This window comes from Ipomoea nil, unplaced genomic scaffold (assembly GCF_001879475.1).
Source record: "Ipomoea nil cultivar Tokyo-kokei standard unplaced genomic scaffold, Asagao_1.1 scaffold1149, whole genome shotgun sequence".
Lineage (NCBI taxonomy): Eukaryota > Viridiplantae > Streptophyta > Magnoliopsida > Solanales > Convolvulaceae > Ipomoea > Ipomoea nil.
This window is the reverse complement of record NW_017617577.1, coordinates 2,794,117-2,807,417: the sequence shown is the minus strand read 5'-3', so window position 1 is coordinate 2,807,417 and position 13,301 is coordinate 2,794,117. Positions and strand designations below refer to the sequence as shown.

Genomic DNA, 13,301 nt, shown 5'->3' with positions numbered 1-13,301 from the left:
TTAATCCATGAGGCAAGCCCCAGAAACGATGGAATTCCATATGCTCAGGGCCGTATTTTAAATTTTGGTGGCCCTGTTCTGGTAAATAAATGTGGCCCTACCAAAATCACAATTTTTAAAATCAATACATGCAAGTTTCGAACCTTTGACCTCCAAGTTAAAATACAATAAATATACATTTTTACCATCTCTTCATAGAACCTTTTAAGTTTAATTGAAAACTCTTAATTTTTATTTCTAAACTAGCTAGGTAAAAATTAAATATTGGACCTATAAAATTTGGGGCCCCTCTAAAATTGGGGGCCCTGTGCGGTAGCCCAGCTTGCACAGCCTAAAATCCGGCCCTGCATATGCTTTCCCCCACCCCCCACATTTCACGGCTGTAATTTTTGGCTGACGGTTTGACCTTGATCTTCAGGTCAACCGTAGAATATCTCTAGGAATAAACACCACCTTAGATGTCAATGCAGCATAAAATGTTACATCGTCAAGTGTCAACAAGTCTATCTTTGAGACCAATGATTCAGTAGGCAGTATTTGAATTTAGAGAAGAGACTAAGATTCGAATCTCAACGGTGACAGTGTGGGATTGTGCCTAAAGTGGACAAATCCCTTTGCTCCCAAATGCTCTGTTGGGTCAGGATGTGAAGGGTCCTTTGAGGGTAGGTTAGGGATTCAACCTTTTGGGAGAAGTCTATCTTTGAATCTAATTAGGGCAACTTGATTGGTGTGAACAGTTTTACACTCTCATCTTTTAAGAAAGTCATGAGTTTAAACACTATCTTGTATGAAAAAACTAATATGACGAGCACTTTACGAGTGTGGGACGCCCTTGAGGTTGGGGATTCAACCTTTTGGGAGAAGTTTATGTTTAAATCTAATTAGGGCATGAAGATAACCAACTTGATTGGTATGAGGAATTATACGCTCTCATCTTTTAAGAAAGGCCGGGAGTTTAAACACTATCTTGTATGGAAAATTAAAACTAATATCACCAGCACTTTGCCCGTTAATTGGGTTGGCCTTATGAGAATGTAAATTAATTTAAGTATAGTATGAATTTAAATGTACCTCCTATGTTTTCAAAAAAAAAAAAAATGTACCTCCTATAGTTGGGGTTTACTCAAGACATCTCGTGATTTGACAAAAAATTAGAGTAGTGCAATTTTAATTGGGTCTTGGTTATTTAATGTACCATCGCAGCGCAATTAGCTAAGGCTTAACCTAGCTACTATACACAATGATCATAGTTGATAGACTAAAAGTATCATTTTTATTAAACTTAGGATGTGTTTGGTTCAAACATGGGAATTAGAATCAGAATCGGGATGAGAATCAAATACTTAGTAATTCAATTTAAATATGTTTTGGTGAAAGTATTTTACATGCTAGAATTTAATTGAATGATTAATTGATTACCAATATTGTTGTTTATTTATGTATGATCTTATAATCGGAATAAAGATTTTTTATTTTTTTTTACAAAAATAAAAGTTCAAGCAATTGATCTTAATATGATGGCATCCAAAGTACAAATATGAACAAAAAATTAAATAAAAAAAATTTAAAAAACACTAATCCAAACAAATTAGGTAACAAGGAGAAATGATGATGTTGAATTAATATAATGGGATAATATATACCTGATTTAAATTAGGTAATTAGTGTTTGTGTGTGTGTTTTTTTTTTAAACGTAGGTGATGATCACCATATATTGCTGAATTAATCCTAAGCCCATAGACCCTAGTCCTAGAGTCATTACCAAAGTAATGTGTTATTTTAATTATAGGGATATTTATACCTTTATTTTAAAAAGTTGTTAATCAAAGTACGACTTTCTTTCTCATTCTTTGTTGCTAACCCCATATGCTAAACACACCCTTATATATTCTCTCTTAATTTTTAAGATAGGACAGACTGATTCAATATTCAATCAACACATATAAAAGAAAATAGGAATTCTTACGTCATCAATTTATAAAAAATTAATTAAATGCATGATGCACGATTACATGCTAGTAGCTATTAAAACTTTATCCCGCACTAAGTGGCCTAGTGGATAGAGCATGACTCTTGTACATAAATATTAGGATTTTGATTGTTACCAACACCCTTTTGATCGAGCTTAATGCTTAACTTACCTCTCCTTTGTAATTTATAGACTATTATACATGTTCGCGATTTACCTAGTTAAACACCCTAGAAACAATCTCACCAAAAAAAAAAATATGATGAACAAACCAATGTCCCATAGAAGGGAAGCTGTCCAGTTTGATTGATTCCATGCACTTTAATTGTTACATGCATTATGGATACTAGCTACCATAATATGCACATAGTAAATGGGAGAAGATGAAACATAGAAAAGATTTTCAAGAAATTAAATGCACACATATATGAGTGTGTGTGTGTGTATATATATATTGCGTAAAGAAACTCAACCACAAAACAGGACCCGTTAACATCATCATCATCATCATCATATCTGTCCTCCATTTCATTTCTTTCGTTGGATCTTTAACCTTAACATCTCTTCAATCTTCACCATCATCTGTATATATGTATATACGCCGATATATATGATCGACCTAACAACGAACCAGTCAGCTACTAGCTAGCTAGCTAGGGTTTCTTGGCATTAGAAAGATCACAGAAGAAGGTGACGGAATTTGGGTAGGTGTTATGGCACGGCGACGACCCAGACGGCGGCACAAAACCCTTGGGAAGCATGGCCGAGAAAGCCCTTGCCGCCGCAACTCTCGACGACGATGATGATGGGTAGTAGTACTTGCTGGTCCTCTTCTTCTTCATGGTTAGTCTCCTTTTCTTGGCCTTCTTGAAGAATCTTGAAGCCGCTCCATTTTCCGCCTGGTTCGGGAAACGTGGAATAAGAATGTTATCGGAGTGGTTGGTGTAATGGAGGAGAGAGTGGGCTTCTTGGGGAACAGAAGAAGAAGAAGAAGAAGAAGAAGAAGCAAAGGAGACGACGATGCAGAGAAGGAGAAGGAAGAGGAAAGAAGTGAAAAGGGTTTTCAACATCATAAGATAATTGCAGGTTCAGAGAGAGAAAGGGAGAGAGGGAGAGATGGAGTGAAATGAAATTTCTAATTTTTGGGAATGAGGGAGGAGGGATGGATGAAGAGATTAATTGAAAAGTGTGAATAATTATATTAAATTAAATAGGCCAAGTAATTAAGTTGCATGGGCTCGTGGGGATGTCAACATTCCGTGGAACATCCATGCCATTTTAGATCCGAAATGTAAGAATTCAGAAACCAATATAATGATACATACACCACTCTCCTACCTACCTACCTACCTACCTCTACCCATCACCCTGCTAATATCTCTTAGGATTTTGCCTATGCATGGGATTGATAGGAGTTGTTGGTTGCGGCAATAGCATGGGTGGCATACGGACGTGCAGCGTTTGAATCTTATTTCCTAGCTAGCTGAGTTCATTCTAAGTACTACATCTATCAATTTACACCGTATGTATTCCCATAACAATTAATCAACTATTTATATTAGGGTGAATCAACGATTTGGTCCCTCACTTATTCGCGACTTGTCAATGTTGTCCCTGAATCACGTATTCATCGATTTAGTCCCCGAAAATAATTGTTTTTCGTCAAATCAGTCCCTATGGCCGTATTCCGTCAAGTCTCAGGCGAGAGCTCCGATTTTCCCTGGGCATTTTGGTCTTTTCACGCCTTCTTCTTCATTAACTCTTACCAAACTTCGCCGGAGAAGCTCAAGCTCACCGGAGGGAGCTCCATCTCTTCCGCCGACGTCAGCTGCACCTCCGATGGCTTGCCTAATTAACACCTATGGCGTTATGAATCAAATCCAATGGTAAACAAGGAGAATTCTTCCATTCCTTAGCATGCAATTTGAGAATCTCAGCAAACAACCCTTTTCTGCCGTATCTCTCCATCTTAGCTCTCTCTCTCGTTCCTCTCCTCCGACGGCGAGCGCCGGCGATCCCCCGGCAGATCACGGCGACAGGCGGCGGCTAGCTCCGTCTCTCTTCTCTCTCGATAAAAGCTGAGCAACAACCAAACAAATCCCTATCTACCTCTCGTCTCTCCCTTCTTCTCTCGGCTAACTCACGTACGGCTTCAACATCCGACGGCGAGACAAGGTCCATGGACCTACATCTCCCCTCCCTCTCTCTGGTGGAATCACGAAGAGGCGGAAGCAGCAGATCGGAGCAGCGACCTCCGCCCCACTTTCTTTTCCAGCGAAGCAAATAGATCGGCGGCGGCGTGGCAAGCTTAGCTTCATTTTTCCGGCGACCCTTGCTCAAGAGATGGCGGCGGCGACCTCCACTTTTCCCGGCGAGGAGAGACGGAAGTGGTGGGTCCCTGGCAGTTGATCCCTTCCAACGAAGCAGCAAACCGGCACCACGACTGGATGACTCGCCGAAGAGTGACGTTTGGGGTCAACAACTCATCATCGGAGGTGAAGCTGACGTCGGCGACGATGGAATGAAGAAGAAGGCGTGAAAAGACCAAAATGCCCAGGGCAAATCGGAGCTCTCGCCTGAGACTTGACGGAATACGGTCATAGGGACTGATTTGACGAAAAACTATTATTTTCGGGGACTAAATCGATGAATACGTGATTCAGGGGCAACATTGACAAGTCGCGAATAAGTGAGGGACCAAATCGTTGATTCACCCTAAATTTAATTACATGTTAAGAGAATTGAAGAATCAGCCGGGTATGTTATTTGCGTCAATTGCGTGCTGCATGCTGAGATTTGTGTCAATTTTATTTTTTTGAAAAATAATATTGGCCAGATATTAAAATCAACCAAAACTTGATATCAAGTACAAAAATACAAAAATTCTGATGATGAATTGTTGATCAAACTACAGAATGAAAGAATAATCATGGAAGTTGAACCTGTAGTGTAGACGGTGTAGAGTTGTACTGTTGTTCGATCACTTCGATGCTGGAAAACGCCAAATCGCCAATTAATTAGGCTTGCGCATTGCGTTGAGGAAGGTTGATCGAACTACGGACTACGTTTAGTCGGTTAAGGAAATAGACTAATAGGGTTCGAATTTCAAAATTGAGACTGCGCTGATCAAACAATGTATCACTATATATACTGTATTTTTTTTTTAGTTATGGCCGGGGCTACCAAATTTTGGGGGCCTTTGACCGTCTGAATCCTAGTGACATGTTATTGTAGGTCATTAATCAGTTTTTAAACCTTGATGCATTAACTTGACATGTTTATGTATTTAATTGTAACTTTCAAAAGTGTGGGGATCTAATTGACTTCTCGTATAAAGTTTGATGATGTATTTGACCCTTTTCAATATTGAAAAGTCACCATAAACATCAAGTGGAGCCCAATTGTAGATTTGGGGGGCGGGGGCGGGGTGGGGGCCGGGGCATAGATCATCATATGTGGTTTGATATTTTATTTGTTATTAACATGGATCAAATAGGTGTAAAAATAAGATTTTTTTAGAAATATAGAAATGAAGGTGATGGATTTAATTAACCCGGGGTAGACCCGAATCAATAAATCCGGATAAGAATATAATAAGAATAATAAACGAATAATATAGAACGATGTCGTAAAGGTCGCTGGGGACCGTATATTATATTAATTGCCGTAGTATTTGGCTATTACAAAGATCCGATAGAACAAAGTGTGTAATAAGTGTAGAATATGTAATGAATCGCCCCTTGTTAGGACAAGGAGGGGGATTTTTATACAAGCTAACCCCCCAACCGCCTCCCCCTAAATCGGGGAGTGGTTAGATCTCAACTTTGACTGGGTCCGGGTGGACCGGGTCGGGTCGGGTCCCGAGCTCGGGTGGTGCCGAGCTCGGGAAAGACCGAGCTCCCCGACCCGAGCTCCACGGAGGTCGGCTCGGGTCGGGGCACCTCTGTGGTGCCCCGGGTCCGCGTTGCTCTCGGGCACCTCCATGGTGCCCCGGGTCCGTGTTGCTCTTGGGCGCCTCCGTGGTGCCCCGGGTCCGCGTTGCTCTCGGGCACCTCCATGGTGCCCTGGGTCCGTGTTGCTCTTGGGCACCTCCGTGGTGCCCCGGGTCCGTGTTGCTCTCGGGTTCCACCAAGGTGCTCCGGGTCCGTGTTGCTACCCCTGGTCGGGTCGTGGGTATAATATATCCATCATGAGTCCCCCACTCTCTTCGTTGCGATTAGGAGTCAACGAATGAGAGTATCCGTGCACCGACCCGAGCCCCCCAGGTGGAAAAATCCGAGCTCCAAATTTTAGCCGAGGTGCCTTATGCCAAAGCGTCTTGGACCGAGGTGCCTTGGGTCGAGGTGAGACGTCTTGGGCAGCTCCACCTCCTTGCTCCGTGCCTTCCTCACGCACGTGGCCCGAGCTCAAAGTTTCCGACCTTGTTCTCCCTTGGTGATGTACTAGACTTGTTATTTTGACTACCCAGGTAGCACAAACTTGTTCCTTCCTTTGCCATGTGCTAGACTTGGATATTTTGACTATTGCTCCTTTGCTTTGGTGACATGATGGTTGCCACCTTTTACCTGCTACTACCTTTCTTTGGGATACTTGCGTTTTTTTTTTCTGGCCACCCCGGCACCAGCTGAGGTGGACCTCAGCAGCTCGCCGAGGTGGACCTCGGCTGCACGTCAAGGTGGACCTCGGCTGCACGCCTAGGTGGGCCTCGGCAGCTCGCCGAGGTGGGCCTCGCCGTGCTGCCGAGGTGCTGCTACTTTTTTTTTTTTTTTTTTTTGCCATGTGTTAGCCTCTTCGACAAAGTCCTATGGGACTATGTCATCGGGCTCTTCCGTCGGGGTTGGTACGCGAGGCCGGACCTCGTGCCCCCTTAGCATACGTTAGCCTCTCGGGCTAAGTCCTTCCGGACTACGCCACCGGGCTCTTCCGTCGGGGTTTGTACGCGAGGCCGGACCTCGTGCCCCCTTAGGGTGTGCCAAACTGCTTGGGCCCAGTCCTGTCGGACCAAGCCACTGGGCTCCTCCGTCAGGGTTTGTACGCGAGGTTAGACCTCGTGCCCCCTTAGGGTGCGCGTTAGCTGCTCGGGCACAGTCCCACAGGACTGTGCCACCGGGCTCTTCCGTCGGGGTTGGTACGCGAGGACGGTCCTCGTGCCCCCTTAGGGTGCGTCCTCCGTCGGGGTTAGTACGCGAGGCCGGACCTCGTGCCCCCTTATGGTCCGCGGGGGGGGGGGGGGGGGGGGAAGACATTAGTGGGCACTCGTTCCCCCCCGTTTCATGATTTTTTCCTTTTTTTTTTTTAAGGAAGAGAAAATGCATGAGAACCAACTTTGTAACAAAAGGTCCTGCGCACAGTGTATTTCGTCACATGCGATTTTATTCGGGCTACTACCACTCACTAAGGCATTATTGGGGGAAGGGAACGGTCCTCCTCCTAGAATAGCAACGCTAAGACCCACCTTTCGCGTGGTAGGTCTACTGGTAAAATTTCAGCAGATGTTCTGAGTTCCAGACCCTTGCCATCATCTTTCCTTTGGGAGTTTGGAGCTTGTAGCTACCCGGGCGGACCACGGCTGCTATAATGTATAGGCCCTCCCAATTAGCGGCAAACATTCCTTCGGCTTGTGGCTGGCTCGCCTCCCTCCTCCTGAGCACATAGTCACCCACTTGAAAATAGCGGGGTCGGACCCGCTTATCGTGGTATGCTTTGGTCTGCCTCTGGTAATTTTCAGCTCGGATCGCAGCTGCTTCGCGCCTGTCATCAATCAGGTGGAGGTCAATTCTTTGGTACTCCTCGTTCGTGTCAGGGTCGTAGTCCTCCTCCCGCCGGGAAGGTATGACTACCTCCGCTGGAGCTCGGGCTTCGAAACCGTAGGCTAAGGAAAAAGGTGTCTCCCAGTAGCCCTCGGGGGGGTGGTGCGGTAGGCCCAAAGAATGGCGTCGAGCTCCTCCACCCACGGTCCCCCCGCGGATTCCAGTTTCTTTTTCAGGCCGCCCACAATGGTGCGGTTGGCATTTTCCACCTGGCCATTTGCTTGAGGGTAGCACACGGCCAGCCGGCTGTGAGTAATGTGACATTCTGCACAGAACCCCTCGAACTCTTGCCCCTCGAATTGGCGTCCGTTGTTAGTGATGAGTTGCATCGGGACCCCAAAACGGCACAAAATGTTTTTGTACACAAAGTGCTTGCAACGGGCACTTGTTATGGTTGCTAGCGGTTCCGCCTCTACCCACTTGGTGAAGCAGTCTACTGCTACTATGAGGTACTTCCTTTGTCCCGACCCCATGGGCAGAGCTCTTACTAGGTCCACTCCCCACCTGGAGAAGGGGATGACGGAGCTGATGGGGGTGTAGCTCGTGGTTGGCCGGCCGGGGGCGACTTGGAAGTGTTGGCAGGTCTCGCAACTCTGGGCGTAGTCAGCGCACTCCTTGGCCATTTTGGGCCAAAAGTACCCGTGTAAGATGGCCCTCCAGGACATGGCAAAGGCCCCCTGGTGAGCTGAACAAGTGCCTTCGTGGATTTCTTCCATGACTGACCTGGCTTCGTCTGGGTACAAGCAGCGCAGTAAGGCGCCGTTATAGGACCTCTTGTAGAGTGTGTCCCCCATGACCACGTACGTGGGGGCTCGCCGTTTCACCAGCTTGGCGTCGACCTCGTCGGGAGGTAGCGTACCTGTCTTCTTGTACTCCTTGAGGTGGTCCAACCAGCAGGGAGGTCGGATATGCACGGGTAGGACCGGGTAGGCGTCTAGGCTCGACCTCTTGAAATCTTCAATTCGGGCTATTTTTTAGATATGTTCCTGGGCCCCTTGGGCGAGCTTGGATAACATGTCATCATCTGTATTCTGGTCTCGGGGTACCTGTAGGACCTCGTAATTGATCAGCTGCCCCAGTAGCTGGAGCACCACGTCCCGGTACCTCCCCATTCTCTCATCACTTGCTTCAAATTCACCTGTGACCTGTCCCACCACGAGTCTAGAGTCACATCGGATTTTGAGCTTCTCCACCCTCATATTTAGTGTGAGGCGGAGCCCCCCCAGGAGTGCCTCATACTCGGCCTCGTTGTTGGATAATTTGAACGCGAAGCGGAGGGCGTAGTAGGCCCGAAATCCCTCCGGTGTTATGAGGACGACTCCACCCCCGCAGCTTTTGGTGCTGGAGGACCCGTCCGTTGAGAGGGTCCACCACTCATTGTCTTCGTCCCAGACCCGCTCCGTTGCCTCCCGAGCAGTGCACTCGACTATAAAGTCAGCCAGCGCTTGCCCCTTAATGGCGGGTCGGGGCTTGAACTGGATGTCGAACTGGCTCAGCCGCATGGCCCACCTGACCAACCAGCTAGCCGACCCCGAGGCCCTCAGTACTGGGTCTAGCGGTTGGTTGGTGAGGACCTGCACGAGGTGGGCCTGGAAGTAGTGGTTCAGCTTCTTTGCCGTCACATCTACCGCGAAAATGGCCTTTTCCACAGGTGTGTACCTGATTTCCGCTCCCCGTAGAGCTCGACTCATGTAATATATGGGCCGCTGGACCCCCTCATCGTCCCGGACCATCACGGAGCTGACCACAGCCTGCGAGATGCCCAGGTATAGATATAGGACCTCCCCCTTAACGGGTTTGGCCAGGGGGGGAGCGACATCAGGTACGTCTTGAGGTCTTCGAACGCTTTCTGGCACTCTTCGGACCACTCAAAGCCCTTAGTCTTTTTGAGGACTCCAAAGAACGCCAAGGACTTCTCGGCCGACCTCGAAAGGAAACGGCCCAGGGCTGCCAATCGCCCGTTGAGGAGCTGGACCTCTCGGAGGGACCTCGGAGGTTCTATGTCCAGGATGGCTTTGACCTTATCGGGGTTGGGCTCAATGCCCCTCTTCGAGACCATGTACCCCAAAAATTTCCCCTCGTGCACCCCGAAGGTACACTTTTTGGGGTTCAACCGTAAATTGAAGCGTTGCATAATTGAAAATACCTCGGTAAGGTCATCTGTGTGGAGGTCGGCGTCGGTGCTCTTAACGATCATGTCGTCGACGTAGGCCTGGAGGTTGCGGCCGAGGACCTGCTTGAACACCTTGGCCACCATCCGGGTGTAGGTGGCACCCGAATTTTTCAGCCCGAAAGCCATGGCCTTGTAGCAATAGACCCCCTCTGGCGTGGTGAAGGCCGTCTTCTCCTTGTCGGCTTCCTCTATGGAAATTTGGTGGTACCCCCTGAACGCGTCTAGGAAGCTCATAAGGGCACAACCTGCAGTCTCGTCCACCAGCTGATCGATGTTGGGGAGGAGAAAGGGGTCCATAGGGCAGGCCTTATTGAGGTCGGTGTAGTCCACGCACATCCTCCAGGTGGGCCGCTTTGGGGCGAGGACTACGTTGGCCAGCCAGGTGGGGTATATGACCTCCCTAACATGACCAATCTCCAGCAGTGTGTCGACCTCCTTTTTAACGAACTCCCTCCTCTCGGCGGAGAGGTACCTCTTGCGCTGCTGGATTGGCCTGACCGTGGGGTCGACGGCCAACTTGTGTGTGATCACGTCTCGGCTGAGGCCCGGCATATCCTCGGGACCCCATGCAAAGACCTCCTTGTAGCTCCTGATGGTGTTAATTATCCGTGCCTGGAGCTCGGCCGGGAGGCCGACCCCTACCTTCACAACCCGGTCGGGTCGGCTGAGGTCGAGGATGACCTCCTCTGTCTCGACCACGGGCTCGGTCCGAGGTCGACCTACCTCCTCCCGAAATTCCTTCTCGCTGATGGTATGTACCTGGAGGTCCTTTTGATCAATCTGGCGACACGCCTTCAAGTAGCAGCTGCGGCTTACCTTTTGGTCCCCTCGGGCGACCCCGACCCCGGCTGGTGTCGGGAACTTGAGGTACATGTGCTCCATGGAAATTATGAACCTGAGGTCTTCTAGGGCGGGTCGACCGAGTATGATGTTGTGGGCGCAGCTGGTTTTCACGACTACGAACTCGACCTGGTGCCTATCTCCACCTCCAAATTGATCGACCCCTCAGTTGTCTTCTCCTCCTCCTCGGAGCTGTGGTCGTGGTGGTCCCTCTTACGGGGAGCCGAGGTGGATGGCGCCTGGCCACCCCCCTTCCTCCATACATTGCCCTGCTTCTGGCCCTGTGCCTCTCCTTGCGCCTGGCCGGGCTTCTTAATGAACTGGCCGAGGTAACCCATTTGGATGAGCTCCTCGATTTGTCTCTTTAGGAGGATGCATTCGTCTGTGTCGTGCCCCTTCTGTCGGTGGAACCTGCAATACTTGTTGGTGTCCCCCCTTGCCGATATTTTCATGCACTCCTCCTTTGGGAATACCACGATTCCCTGGTCCTCCGCGTGCGCCAAGATGGTACCCACAGGCTGTGTCAGCGGGGTGAGATAGCGTGTGGGGTTCAACCTGGGCCCCTCAGCGTACTCATGTCGGTGTGGCCGCGGCGCCTTGCGCTCCTCCTGGGGTGCCTTGTCTTTTCGACCCCTTCCTTCCTCCTGCTCGTTCTTCCTCTTCTCGGCAGCCTCGGCGTCAGCATACCTTGCTGCCTTGTCTATCAGGTCGGTATAGGTCCTGGGGGGGGTACCTGATGAGGTCCTGGTGGAATGCGCCCGACCTCAAGTTGTTTCGGAAAATCACCATGGCCGACTTCCCATCAAAGTTGGCGACCCCCATGGCCTCTTTCTTCCATTTGCTGAGGTACTCGGCTAGTGATTCTGAGCTCCCCTGCTTCAAATCACATAGGTCGGCAATTTGCCTCTTCCGCTGTATGCTGGTAGCGAAATGGGATAGGAACTGCCGGGTGAGATCCGCGAAGGTGGAGATGGACCCCGCCGGGAGGGATCCGAACCAGTCATGCGCCTGCCCGTCCAGGGTGGCGAAGAAACCCCTGCATAAGATGGCGTCCGTCGCCTCGGTGATCATCATGGCGGCCCTGTACCTGGTGAGGTGTGCCCGCGGGTCCGTGGTCCCCGAGTACGCTTTAATGGTGGGAAAGCGAAAATCTCGAGGTAAGGGCTCCTCCATGATGGCGTTTGCGAACGGGGAAGACAGCACATCCTGGGGCTCTGGAGACCCGTCCCTCTCGTCGATCTTCTTCTGGAGCTCGTCCATCCTCCTCCTCAACTACTCGACCTCTCCTCGATGGGGGCTCGGAGCTCTGCTATTCGTTTCACCCGATCGTTCGACCCGGGAGGCCTGTTTATGCCGAGGTTGGGCTTGGGCTCCCCGACCTGGTGACCTCTGTGAGCCTGCCTCTCGTCGCGGCTGGGCTCGGGGTCCATGGCTTGGCGACCTCCGGGTGGCTGATTGTCGTCGTGCCTGCCTGCGGGAGCAGGATTCTGCTGGTGGAGGCTCATTAGCGACAGGCCATGGGCCCAACCTCTCTCGGGCTGGCACCCGGCTGCCCAACCTCTCCATGGCGGGCCTGGTTTGGTTCAACCTCTTTCTGTCGTCCTCCTGACGTCGGTCACGTCGTGAGTCCCCTCCTCCCCGGGTGTCCGTCCGGTGGGGTGAATTGACCTCGCCCTTGGGTGACAAGTGCCTGGGGTGGCCGGGTAGACCACTGGATATAGAACACGCTTGAGCTGGTACAGCAGCTCTCAACAAAAGCACCAATGATGGATTTAATTAACCCGGGGTAGACCCGAATCAATAAATCCGGATAAGAATATAATAAGAATAATAATAGAATAATATAGAACGATGTCGTAAAGGTCGCTGGGGACCGTATATTATATTAATTGCCGTAGTATTTGGTTATTACAAAGATCCGATAGAACAAAGTGTGTAATAAGTGTAGAATATGTAATGAATCACCCCTTGTTAGGACAAGGAGGGTGGTTTTTATACAAGCTAACCCCCCAACCGCCTCCCCCTAAATCAGGGGGTGGTTAGATCTCAACTTTGACCGGGTCGGGTCGGGTCTCGAGCTCGGGTAGGACCGAGCTCCCCGACCCGAGCTCCACGGAGGTCGGCTCGAGTCGGGGCACCTCCGTGGTGCCCCAGGTCCGCGTTGCTCTCGGGCACCTCCATGGTGTCCCAGGTCCGTGTTGCTCTTGGGCGCCTCCGTGGTGCCCCGGGTCCGCGTTGCTCTCGGGCACCTCCATGGTGCCCCGGGTCCGTGTTGCTCTTGGGCACCTCCGTGGTGCCCCGGGTCCGTGTTACTCTCGGGTTCCACGAAGGTGCTCCGGGTCCGTGTTGCTACCCCTGGTCGGGTCATGGGTATAATATATCCATCAGAAGGGTTTGTTTCTAGTATGAATATTGCCAAAAGTATTTCATGTGTGAGATGAACATAGATCCCACATTTCCAATTAGATGTCATACTATTAGGAAAAAGAATTTGACGAAAATGATCACG

At 49.6% G+C, this 13,301-nt stretch overlaps 2 protein-coding genes across 2 annotated transcripts; both read right to left on the bottom strand.

The window, feature by feature from the left end:
• Window positions 1-2,622: 2,622 nt before the first annotated feature.
• On the bottom strand, window positions 2,623-3,039 carry LOC109183671. Its single transcript, XM_019333727.1, has one exon. The coding sequence runs from the start codon at window positions 3,037-3,039 to the stop codon at window positions 2,623-2,625; it is 417 nt and encodes a 138-aa protein (XP_019189272.1).
• A 7,869-nt stretch (window positions 3,040-10,908) lies between these two features.
• LOC109183670 lies at window positions 10,909-12,052 on the bottom strand. Its single transcript, XM_019333726.1, has 2 exons — window positions 11,589-12,052; window positions 10,909-11,536 (listed from the first exon to the last, which is right to left on the bottom strand). Exons 1-2 carry the CDS (start codon window positions 12,050-12,052, stop codon window positions 10,909-10,911), a joined length of 1,092 nt encoding a protein of 363 aa, XP_019189271.1.
• Between the last annotated feature and the right edge of the window lie 1,249 nt (window positions 12,053-13,301).